The sequence below is a fragment of the Haemaphysalis longicornis genome, unplaced genomic scaffold, assembly GCF_048455015.1.
Source record: "Haemaphysalis longicornis isolate Haplotype H1 unplaced genomic scaffold, Haemaphysalis longicornis Haplotype H1 scaffold_5, whole genome shotgun sequence".
NCBI lineage: Eukaryota > Metazoa > Arthropoda > Arachnida > Ixodida > Ixodidae > Haemaphysalis > Haemaphysalis longicornis.
In genome coordinates, this window is record NW_027526385.1 from 206395955 (window position 1) to 206408700 (window position 12746).

At 42.6% G+C, this 12746-nt stretch overlaps 1 protein-coding gene across 1 annotated transcript; it reads left to right on the forward strand.

Moving 5' to 3' along the window:
• Positions 1 to 607: 607 nt before the first annotated feature.
• LOC144139594 (uncharacterized) lies at positions 608 to 9026 on the forward strand. The gene is made up of 4 exons (XM_077671892.1): positions 608 to 876; positions 1376 to 1443; positions 3063 to 3141; positions 8688 to 9026. The coding sequence occupies exons 1-4, from the start codon at positions 859 to 861 to the stop codon at positions 8898 to 8900; spliced, it is 378 nt and encodes a 125-aa protein (XP_077528018.1). The 5' UTR covers positions 608 to 858; the 3' UTR covers positions 8901 to 9026.
• Positions 9027 to 12746: the final 3720 nt, after the last annotated feature.

Sequence of the window (12746 nt, forward strand, 5' to 3'; positions counted from 1 at the left end):
TGCAAAATGAATCCTTTATTATAGGCATCAAAAGAAGCCTGGAGCATGCTAAATATTCTTTTGAAGGTAGGTTGTGCTTTTTATGATCACATAGACGGACACAAGAAAACTACGTGCAATTTCACGAGTAGACGGCGCCATCTTCTCGTGAAAGCGGACGTTTTTTTTGTGCCCGTCTCTGTGATCGTAACAAGAGCAATTTTCCTTCAAAAGCTTACACCAATTAGCCCGACATAAAGCTGTGCAAAATATTACATGTCCTGATCACACACTCAAAGTGTACTTTCTGTATTTAGTGAGTCCCCTGTTTGCATCATTATTGTCTGCCAGACATGTTGTCACTTGGGCATTACTCCAGCGTGCAGACCAGTGTTGCACAAGTAGACATGCTTCAGCGCTCTTCCTGTCACCCTCATCTTTTGCGCAGTCTTTCAACTAGCCAGCAACCAAGTCTTCATCTTCCCTCTCGTTATATTTTGTATGTACTGTATTTCAGAGCCATAAACACGTCAGCTTGTCTACATTAATTAAGGAGGAGGTGCTCAAGCAAGGAACAAGGTTCGGGTGGAGGCCGATCGCGGAAGCAGAGGACTCTGAAGCTGGTGTGCTAACCAGGACTGGAGATGGGCCTGCGGATTCTGTGTACCAGAGGTTCCAGACGAGCGAGTTGGCTTGCAGACAACCGGGCTCGGTTCTACACCTGGCCGCGGTTGGTGGCCACGGCCCAGGATGGATCACCACACCTGCCACGCAGGGCGTGATGCTGCCTGTGCTGCTTTGTCCGAGCAGTACATGCATTCGGGGGCCAATGCTCTGCTGCAACCTGGACCAACGATGACCCGCGGCACACATCGCTGAATGGGGCTTCTCGTGTTGGTGAGAGCATTTCCGTTTTTCTCTTCGCTTGAACTGGATTTCGGGGGCTGCACGTTGACCCTGGTGTCCTTGTTTGGTGCTAAGTTTCCCTTTCACCGTTCGCCATTGTAACTCATTCTGTTCCCTTTCTCCCGAGTTCCGTGTGAACGTGTCACACTCCTGCAAGGCCAAGAGAATCTTCGCATCAACAATTAATTTTTCCCGAAAGGTTAGAGTATCAAGCACCATACACTTGGCTGTTTGGCATGGAAAGACCCAGCATTTGAAAAATGTCATAACAGCAGGTAAAATCTTGCAGGGCTGCAGATTTTCATCGACATGGCTGTGTGAGGTTATGCGGGTTTGTAGTAGGTTTCAGGGGATATAAAATTTGCTTGTGCCTGCTTTGGACTGGCCCTTGAGACTTCGAATTGCTTGTGCGGTTGACGTCTGTGTAAAATTGTCATTTGTTGCAACTGCTCCTGCCCTTACTTTTTGCCTTCACCTTTGGCTCTATCAGGTATGGCTGCTCTTAATCCTCAAGTCCTGTGGATGTCCATGCTCACGGGGTACTTTGCCTTTTTGGAGGTTTGTATTACACTGTCTCTATCTTAGTTCTTTCAGTTCAGCTCGTAACCACCATTTGCTCTCCTAGAGATCCCATAAATATTGTTGATTTCAAATTAATTCCAAATAACGGTTAGCTACTGTTATTGCACGAAGGCATCTTTGGATGTTAAAATGCTGTGAAAATTGTTAAAAATTGAACCTTGGTGTCACTTCTTTTTTATTCCCAGAGAGGTTGTGTCACTTTTGTGCTTTTTGTTTACGCACATAAGGCTTCACATAAAAAACCAAAGCTTCATAATACTAATGGGTCATTCCACGCGAAACGTTCTGGCCCAAAAATTGGCCACCGCTAATTCCGTTGAGAAAAGCAGGTGAAGGAATCCTGAAGTACTATGAATACGTCGAAACCTTCATACAACAGCTGTAGAAACCCTAACCAGGATTTGAATATTCAGACAGATTTGATCAGTGGACAAAGCTTCCTCAAGGCAATATTACACTAAAATAATGCCGAGCACGGCAAACACTAGTTCGGAAAAGTTTTTTTTCCACCCTCCGGTTTTGTGAGCAATGTAACCAACATAAATGAAAACATGCAAACCAGTTATTCTCGATAGCACAAAGGCAAAGGAGACTGGGAGAGGGTAAAATAGGGGACAGAAGAAAAGGAGGGCTGGTCAGCCTTATGAGCAGAAATTGACAAAGGGAGCAATAGAAGAATGGAAACTTGAAGGGAACAGTGCAACAACGCCTTCCCGGAGGGCTCAAGTTGGTGCGAGGGGCCAAATATGGCCTACCGTCGAAACAAAATCTAAGTAAAATTATCAGGCTAGATAAAAGTTGTTCCAGACGGAGTTCACTATGTGCGGTGCGGCTTCTGTCTTCACTTGCGGCAACTTTTGCTATGTATATTGCACATCTGATATGTTTAATCATTTTTGTGGGCCACAACACAGGAAGAAGCAGTTTTCCTCCCTTCATTGACCAGGGCAGTAGTCTGATGTGAAGTGAAGTTTAGAAGCGAACACATGCCCAGAAAATGCTAGGAAAACACCTAAGAGGACGTGGTGGAGAAGCGCCACTCTAATGTAGCAGGGCCGGCAGAAGACTCTTGTCTGTCGACATTTTTTAGTGCTAGCCCATATTGCGTCTCTCATGCCAAAGCCTCAGTGAGAAATTTGAAAATATTCTGTGTTGCTTGCGTATTTCTGACTAATGTGTTTCCGGCTTGGAAGGGAGACGAGTGAGTACTGAAAAGCTAGTTCTTTCAAACTAAACAAAGCTGTATTCAGTCTTTATGGACCCTTTACTGCATGTGTTATTGCTTGCTTGCTGCAGAAACAGTGCTGACGTTGTCATCTGTGTGTTTACAGCAATTCCGCGTTTTTCACAAACTTGTAATCCAGTTCCACTTCTAATACTGCTAAATGAAAGTAGTGCGGAAGTAGAGACCCTGATAATAAAGCAATTGTTAATACACCATGAAAATATGAGGAACGTAGCAATTACCACATTGCATTTGTTAAGCTGGAGCCCTGTGGATATTTTTCCTTATGGCCTCCTCTATACTCTTTTGTTGGTCCCCCACATCTTATTAATTTCCATGTCACAGTGATATGTATTTTTTTTATCATTAGATGCAAGAGGGGTGGATACACTGTCCTGCGGCCTGTTTTGCTGAATGAAAGTGGTGTCGAAGCCTTCAGAGAAGCACTGGTAAGTACAGCAGTAATTACTTTTAATGAAATAACTTCGCAGGAGCTTTGGAAAAACTGAGTGTTGCTTCCTTGTGGGGTTTTAGAATTTTTAGAAAAACGGTTGTGCCAGCGAAATTGCTTAAATTTCTTGGAATCGTTCCCAGTCTTCAAAAATCATCTATCGATTTCTCTATATTATCGCTCCGAATAATCTTCAAAAAAAAAACCCGAAGAAGCAGACAAAAAAGGCATATTGTGAGCTACTAGCTACCAACCTTCAAAACAACTACCTGGTTTGATAACCACGCCACCACTGTGACACCGTGACACACCTCCTAAATTTCCCATACGGATGAATATCTTGAATGAATGCATATCTTGATGTGTGGGTGGGTTTTGTATTTTTAAGCTATTTTGGCAGTGATAACGCTCGTTTCTCACGAAATGGTCTTCCAGATCGGCCTAGTCATGCTAATACTACAAGCAGTTCCCATATTCAACTCGTAAAAAGCTCTCACACAGTTGCAATTTCAACAACTTCAACCAACGTAGTCATGAATAAAATGAGCCACTAGAAAAACAGTTGTCTTTAGTAACAGTTTTCTATGAAAAATAGCTTGGTTGAATTTGTCTCATGACAGCTGATTAAAGCTAGAGTTTAAGGGTAATTCTTTTTCTGTGAACGAAACGATGCTTCCTACTACTAAAACCTGTCCCGAACATGAAAACGCTCGAGACGATCCGAAAATCCTGAAGCTGCCGTATGCATTGCGATGCTCGCTAAGTGGACTACTTCTGGCGTTGACGCTGATATCTGCTAAGAATAGACTTCGGAATATGTCTCACAGACAGGGTGGTAACTTTCTTTTTATCGCAGAAAGTCTACCACATTTTGGGGTCTAACAAAACATTTTTGTGTAAACATATTGATTAGGCACATTCTGCATCAGCTCAAAATGCAGATTATTCGATGCCCTTTCCAACAAGAGCAGATTCGCAACTTAACAAAATCAGTTTTTGTCCAAACGTTGCAAATATGGATAAGTTGTGTATATCAATTCGCAAATAGTTTAAAAAGTTTGGAGTATAATTTTTGCTAAACATAAAAAACACATCCTGGAAAAAAGTTTAGTTGCCCAGTACAATTTGTCAGATATGAAAAACATGTTACCATGTGTGGTGCCCTCGTTCTGCAGTGAAGCCGTACCTCTGTTTCAAAATATGCAATTTCGGATAGTTTACTGAAAAAAATCGGGTGGTTTGGCATTATTAGAGGCACTAATTTGTCCCCACATGATGTAGAAACATCTTGTCAATGGTTGACATCGCATTAATGGTCAGAATGGTCAGCCAAAAATTCGGGATAGGACAAAAAGTGCTTGGGGCTGAAAACGAAACTCGTTCACTGTCAGTTTACTATCATGCACCTGTTGAAACTTTCACTTGCTGGTTATAATCTTCTGGCTCACTTTTCTAACCCTGCTTTCAGGAATGAGGTGCGATGCACTGGAACAGTGCCCAGCTAGCTATCCCCGAGTAACTGTTGCGTGACAAATGAAAAAAGCGTTCAGCTCTATGAGCCTCCTGCATTGCACCTCCACCTAACATTCTAGAAAACAACCAATACCAAACTTGTATCAGACTCTGTCAGAATATGTAGTTCTACTGAGGAGCAACTCTAGACCTTCAAAATATCCTCGTACAGAATCAAAACTTAAGCCAATTTTAAGCTCTCTCACCTTGTCTTAACTGATGTCCGATGACGTCAGGTTATCAATTGACTTTCAACTGGAACTCTTATTGCACAAGTAAGGCACGGGTGAGGTGAAATCACAAACGGCATGCTTTTTTTTGAGGAAAAGTAGTGGGCAACGAAGGCGTTAAGGCAAATCGGGTTGAAGTTCTCTGTCTAGTAGTGCCAAATATAAATTGCGCAATGCAGAAATGAAACAAATGACAGGAAAAGGGCTTAAAATGCTAAGTGCACTTGTCAGACATGCGGAGACATCCACGAATAGTTTGACTGAAAAAAAGCTATCCGTCCTCTAAACCAAAGCTCACTAGTGCATACCTGGTTTCATTTTCTGGTAGTTCTCACCTTTAAACGCAGTCGGATTGCAAAGCTGACGACATCATTTGATACTTGACTTCTGTGAGCCATTTGATCAAAAAATCTAATGGTAATGCAGCGTAACCACACGTGACATCCTTTTTTGTATAGCGCAGCAGCCACGGCACCTATCGAAACAACACATGCTGCTCAACCCTCAAAAACACCGTCAGAAATCTCAGTGTAGCCAGAGCAGGAAAATTAGAACTGATTCTAAAACTGCAGTGCCTAGACTAACCAGGGGGATGCGTTAGTTGCAAGAGAAATGACAACATGGATATCAGGAATATACAGCATTGATCATCGGTGATCGGTGCTTTATATTGCCGAATTTGTGCTGTTGTAGTTGTTTCTCATGCACCCCGGTGGTTAGTCTAGGCACTACACCTTTACAATTGGTTTAAATTTTCACCTTTAGGCAACCTTGAGATTTTCGGCCGTTTTTTGCAAGGTGAGGTGTGTACGTTTTCTCAGAAGGGAGCGTTGCTGCTGCGCTTGATAAAAAAGCATGCGACTCGTGGTCATGCTGCATTACCATGGAATTTTCTTGATCAAAAGTCTTCCAGCAAGCCAAATACCAAATCATTTTGCCAGTTTTGCAATGGGATGGCAGTGACAGATGATAATTACCTGGAAATGACACCAGCTTTCCACTACTGAGCTTTGGTTCGAAGAAAGGGTCGTTTTATTTTGTGAAAGCTTATTTCTGAAGGTTCCCCGCATGTGTATCAAGTGGACCTGGCATTTTCAGCCACTTTCCAGCAGTTTTCATTCTGTTTGTGTATTGCAAACTTAATATTTCGTGCTACTACGCAGTTACCCAACTTCAAGCCGATTTGCCATAGCACCCTTGTCGCCCTCTACTATACCTCGAAAAAAGAACGCCTTTTGTGATATCACTTCACTCATGCCCTACTTTTGCGATAAACAGCTCTAGCTGAAACTCAAAAAATAACACTAGATCATCGGATATCAGTCCAGACAAGTATAGATTTCCAATCAGCCTTGAACACTGCCAGCTGTTCACTAGCCAGTTTTGTTAGTACGAGGCTATTTTTGGAGGTCTAGTGTTGCTTCTTACTGGAACTGTCTATTCTGGCAGTCTCCAAAAGGTTTGATATGGTGCCTTTTTGAAAATGTTAGGCAGCACTCTTTTCGCCGTGCGAAAGCTTGCTGGGCACAATTCTAGTGCATCGCAAGTTATTCCTGCAAGCAGGGCTACCATAGCGAGTCAGAAGATGACAATAAACCGCAAGTGGAAGTTCTGGTAGATAAGAGATGATCAGAATGTCAACAAAAATGCACCACTGAGATTTGTTTTAAATTCCAAGTGGATTTTTTGGCACCTCTTGCTTGCCGTGAATGTGGTGCTTGCTGTAGTCCTTAATAAGATGTTTTTACATCACGTGGGGACTAAGTTGGGCCCCTAATAATATCAAACCATTTCAGAGAACCATCCAAAATTGTGTATTTTGGAATGAATGTTCGGCTTCACCACGAGACGCGGGCACCATGCGTGCAAGCTCCACGTGGGCACCACGGGACAAATTAATTTTCACTAGTGAATTTTTTCTTGGACAGGATTTTTTAATGTAAACCTTCAAAATGCGTATTCTAAATTTTTTCCACTATTGGTGGTTTGTTATACACTTCTTTTTTTTTTCATTTTTCTTTACGGTGACAAAATTTTGACTTGGGTTTTTTTTTGCGATCATTATTTATGCAAACATTACACAACTGGTGCTAGCAAGGGCGTTGAATCATCCGCATTTTTGCCACTGCACTATGTGCCTAACCAACACATTTAGCAAAAAGAAATGTTTTCTTAGAGCCCTAAAAACTGGTCAATTTTCTGCGGTAACAAAAGAGTTGAAATCAACGCTGGTGTCAGCTTTACTGCATGACTCTGAATTTGTGCAGAGAAGCCCCTCTAGTGCATGAGAAGTTCGAGAACAAAAAATTGGACATCCAAAGTCAATAAATTGGGATAGGGAAACTAATTATTGTGGCATGTCCCATCAAGGCTGTAGTGTCAGCTTTACTGCATCACTCACAACTCGTGCAGAAAAGCCCATCCAGGGAATTAGAAACTTTGGAACAAGTTTTGTGCCAAATTTAATTATATGAGAAGTTAAAAAATCAGGGTACAGAAACTAAACGCGTTGACAATAATTCAAATAGACAAGTGGTTTAAAATTTTTTCTTGTGGCCACTAAAAACCTGAAGAAACCGAGGCACGTAACAAGGCAGTGGTGCCCTTTGTACTGACAACTTAGGTTTCTTTTCCATCAGTAATAAGTGTGATCTAGATAACTACAACTGTAAGCATTATTTAGTGCTTCATGCTTTCACTTAAGCTAAAAACTGTTGAAGGAAAAAACGAAACGGGGTGCAGACATTGCATGCAGAGTAGAAAATATAGTCAGCGTATTGAATAACTTTAAAAAAGCGTCAAAGTTAATCAGTGAAGCGTAGATAGAAGGTTCAGGCAAATTGCTATCAAGCCTAAAAGCAAAAGAAAAGCGCAACAAGCAGCACACCCAGCGGTTTTTGCCCAGGGAATGGGGGGAATCTATGATGTGTCGTTCCCATCTGGAAAGTCGATGTATCCAATTTGTCCCTTGGCGTTTTGCATGTGCCCACTCATTGCGAATCATGCAAGTACAAGCCTTTCTTGGGCCAAGTTTGACTTCTGCAAAGAAGCTAAAGCACTGATTTGGGAGCTTTTAGATGTTTATTACATAAAAAACAGGAGCACAGTGAACCTGTATTGCAATGAGCTTGAATATTTAGAAACTTCACTATGATTCCGTTGTTACCATTGTGCGGCCCACTATTAAAGGGTGTTATTTTAGACGATGCACTCAATAAACTTAGTTGCAAGCAAGTGCTTGTCCTATCATCTTCTTTGTCATGTGCTATGGACTCGACTTTTTAAGAACTATATACCAACTTGCCTCATGCTTTTTACTGAACAGTTTGAGTTAGACTTTGTACCGCTCCAGTGTTTTGCGGTGTGGAGCATGCCCTTTGTGCAGCAGGTGTCTCAGTTCACTTACTGCTTTGTTACTCGTGCTGCCTTTAAGCTTTACATAGGTATTTTCATGCCATCAAAAGGGGGGAGTAGCAGCCTTTTGCACTCATAAATTCTTAGTCTCCCTCCCTGGAGCTTTCAGATCCTCTTTATGGATGCAATAATTTTTGAAGCCTTTGCATTTCTGGGGTGTCCATATGTGACTTCATACATTATACATATGTTCCCTCATACAAAACATTTCATAACAAAAGCCAAATGGTGAAGCAAGGAAATGTAATGGCAAGAGGTGTGCTCCTCGCCCTCTCTTTTGTCAGGCACTGGGCAGTTAGCCTGTTGTTGATTATTTTACTGTGCTGGCTACAATTTCATTTTGCTTTTGTCTTATCGTTCAGTTTCTTTTCATTGATATTTCTGGCAGGTCCGAGACAAGGCCTGGTCCGAGACGCCAGGACCCGAGGACACCTTGCAACGCTTGTACACGGCTTGTGAAGATTTCTGGATTGACTTCATGGACTTGTGTAAGAAGTCTGCCTTAGAAAAACAGCAACAAGAAAAGAAGCCTTTAAAAATTATTGCAATTTATTTCCACACCAGTTTAACCTTGCACCAGCAGGTATGCAAAGCTGGTTAACACAAAACTTGTTTTTGTGATTTAATATCATGCCTGTTAGTCTAGCAAACCTGCGTTGTGACAAGCCATAGCAAGCAGTAAAACATGCTTAGTGTATCTGTATTTTTAGGCTATTTGCTGGTTATTTTGTGGTTTAAAATAGCTGCGATACCCTAAGCTGGCTTTTCATTCAAATGTGTATCACTTTCGTCTTTAATAAAATAATTTTCAAATACTTTTGGTTTGCTTTGCTATACTTGTATGAAACTGCTCATGAAGCTGCATGCATGTGGGCTAAAATTGCACTTGCACGTATACTGCAATGATTCCACCAGCAGTATTACTGACCATCTCTGGGAAGGTCACCCATACACTTCCACGACTCTGTCGCCATAAGCATCACGGGACTCTTTAAAAGGGGGCGTCCTCACAACTCTTGTTACAGGGTCGCGATGATCATCAGGCAGGGGTCCCGTGATTCTCTTTTTTCTTTCGTGGCAGTCAGTGCTGACTCTAAGGAGGTAGTCACCCATATTCTACTGTGACTACTGCGACGGGGTCCGTGTGACCCCCTTTCAATAAGAGTAGCGTGACTCTGCGAAAGGGGTCGATGAAGAGTCAAATCTGTGGCAAGTAAATACCCCCCAAAGAGGGTCACAGGGACTCCTTTTTTTCTTAGTGTGTACATTTGATGGTATGAATGAAATCCAAAAGGACATGAAGGAGCTGACGTTGGAAACAAGGAGGCTTGTAGATAGAAACCTCGATCTCGAAATGGAAAATAATAACCTTCGTCACCAGTTAGAAGAACTTGAGCAACAATGCTCAAACAAAGAGGCTAAACAATGGTCAAAAGAAAGGACCGCCTGCGGAATCCCATTAAGTAGAAATCATGAAAGAGATTGGCAAAAACCTAGATGACGAAATTGTCGATACTAATATCGACATCTGCCACGAGGTTGACATACTACACTAGAAAAACAGAAAAGTAATTTTTCGTTTCACCCCTAGAAGAATGCGGAAAGTGCTACTTGCCAAGGCCAGAAAAATGCGAATAACTACCGACGCCCTCGGCATTGAAGGAGCGAGTAAGCCTGTGTTCCTGAATGAACACCTGACCCAGAAGAATACGCGCTTGTGCGGAGCGGCTACCGCAAAAAACCAGTTGCCTGGAAGTATGTCAGGGCCAGCAATGAAAACGTTGGCACACCGAGGCCAGTCGACACCCATTCTGCACATTTCCACAATGGCCGATGTCGAACGCATGAAGGCGCAATCGCCCGCTGCATCTTTATCTAAATGATAGTGCGAAGCAAGTCAACCTCTCATGCATGCAGTTCTACCGTGCGCTCTGAAAATTTATTATTATCTGTCAGATAGTTTGAAGAAAGTTGATGAGTAGTACCAGGTATGGTATCAATAGCTTCAATGAATATATAGCTAACATGAAATCGTCACGCAAGGCTGTGTCTTTATTTTACTGAAGTTTAAGTTTGGTAAAGTTGTTCACAAAGGTGAACAACTTGGGGTTTATTTCGAACAACTCTTTCAAAATTTGACTTTTTGTACTTTACGAAACCGTGGTAACAGATGCGAGCGATGTGTGTTTGTTTAGTGGCTATTCCCATGTCGGGTTGTTTAGAGCAGAACATCGTGGTGGTGCTGTTTCAGTCTACGCCAAAGCTGGGATAAATGTTACGTAATGGTGAGTATTCTGCTATTCATAGTGATTTCGAAGTGGTGACGATGCACTGCTGTAGCGTTTGTAAAGGACTAACGTACAGGCCCCCAGCTGGCAATGTAGAACGTTTTCTTGACTATTTGGGGAAAACATTAGCCCGTGTAACTTCTTCAAGCGATACGTTAAGGTAATGTAAATATTGATTTAACAGATCTACTAACACGCACTAATGCCCAATGTGAATTTTTTACTCTTGTAGAGTAATGATTTCCAATATGTTTTGATGCTACTAGTGTCATTGCAACTTCCGAAACATTACTTTATGTATGTTTAAAGAGCTATCGCACTGGAAGAGTGATTTTCGGTGGGCTTTGTGCGGACGTGAGTGAGCACTTGACTGTGTTTTGTGCTCTATAAATTCATGGTGGTAGAACAAAAGCACCTACTTACAAAACAGAGGCAATAAATGATGCTACAGAAGAAATTTTTGTGGAACTGGTTAGACAGGCATATCGGTCCTGTCATGAGTGAAAACGAAGACAACGACGAAGACGAGGGCGCGAAGGCGCGATCTACTGGGTATGTTTTTTAAAACCCCGAGATCACCATCATCATCAGCGTCTTTCGGATTCGTTCACCCCTCCCTCAGGAGCCGGCCAATCAAAAGCGGCCAGCGAATGTGGCTGGCGGTGGAGAAACAAGCCAGAAAACAACACCGTGAAAGAGGAGAGAATCAGGCGTTTGGAGAGTGACCGGGATCCGCGGCGGTAGGTCGACCGGAGCCGTGCCGTGCCCCAAGAGGTCCTCCAGAGGCCCAACCTACAGAACATGTCCTCTGCGAGGACGTCGACTTGCCACACATTGGTAGAGGACCACGACGCCCAAAGAGAGCTGCGTCGGCTACTAGGCGATGGGAGCTCGAAGCGCGGTGTACCGCTGCCGCCACGACACGTCGCCTGGACCTCGCAACACCACAACCCCATGGCGCTGCTTCTCGGAAGTGTGGGACAAACCCGTTGTGGGAAGTGTGGGACAAACCTGTGACCTTTTTCAATTCGCAACCTCGACTGTTTCCCGTTTGTTGAACACTTTCCCGTTTGGTCTGCCGCATTCTCGCTAGTTTCGGCCTTGTGGTCTAGCTTTCTGTTCTTCCGTAATATTCTTTTGTGTATCTCTATCCGTTCACTAGTACGGATTGTTGGGCAAGTTCGTGTGGCGATCTTGACGAATTTATACAGCAAAAAGAACGAAATCCGAGATAGAACACACAACACAGCGCTATAGCGCTATGTTGTGTGTTCTCTTTGATGTGTACATGTGTGTTGCTGATGTGTTTTATTGGTTGTGAACAAATGTTTTGAGTTTCTGCAATTAATCGTGCTGTTTTTGTTTCCTTTAAAGAACGACATTTTTTTTCATGAAAGTGCACAGTGTTGTTGCGTGTGCTCTCATGTAGGGGTGGCAAAGGTCGTGAAGCAGTCATTAATGACTGCTTTTTTCTTGCCATCCTCAGTTTTTTTGGCCTGTAAAAAAACTGGAATAAAGTGATTGATTGATTGATATCTCAGTCCTCGTTCTTTGTGCGCTATGAATTCGCCTTGTCCGTTATGTGATTTTTATTTAGGTTTCGGGTTAACATAAACTAGTCTCATTCCTCTGTTTCTTCTTCTATTTATTATGTCTACCGCACCTGACAGTCCGTTGTGTTAAACGAGGATACTTAGCGAGTAAGCTTCACGATGTTGTGTAGTAAAATAAAAGATCTTGGGTAGGTCATATACACAGTTTTACTTGCGGAAACAAAAGCTAGAAAGGTTTAGATATGTTTCAAGCGTTACAACAAAATGGAGCATATTTTGTAGCAAAATATCTGAATTAACGCCGGACGCATAAAAGCTTTGTTCTTACAGACAAACATGGAACTGCCTCTGTCCGTCCCGCGTTGTTAGCGTCTTACTGTTTGTGTAAGGCCGGGTTAAGACAGTTGCCGCAGCTATAGTAATTACTTTGGAGAATGACGTTTTTTCATGTCTCAGCTTACCGGAACTCCATCACATGGCATTGTTTACGTCCATAGAACACGATACGGGATTTGCATCGGTAATCGGAACATTGCCTAACCCACCATTTCTGTCTACTCTAACACTAAGAACTCCGGACAGGTCCCACTGGGCCGTTTAACGTCC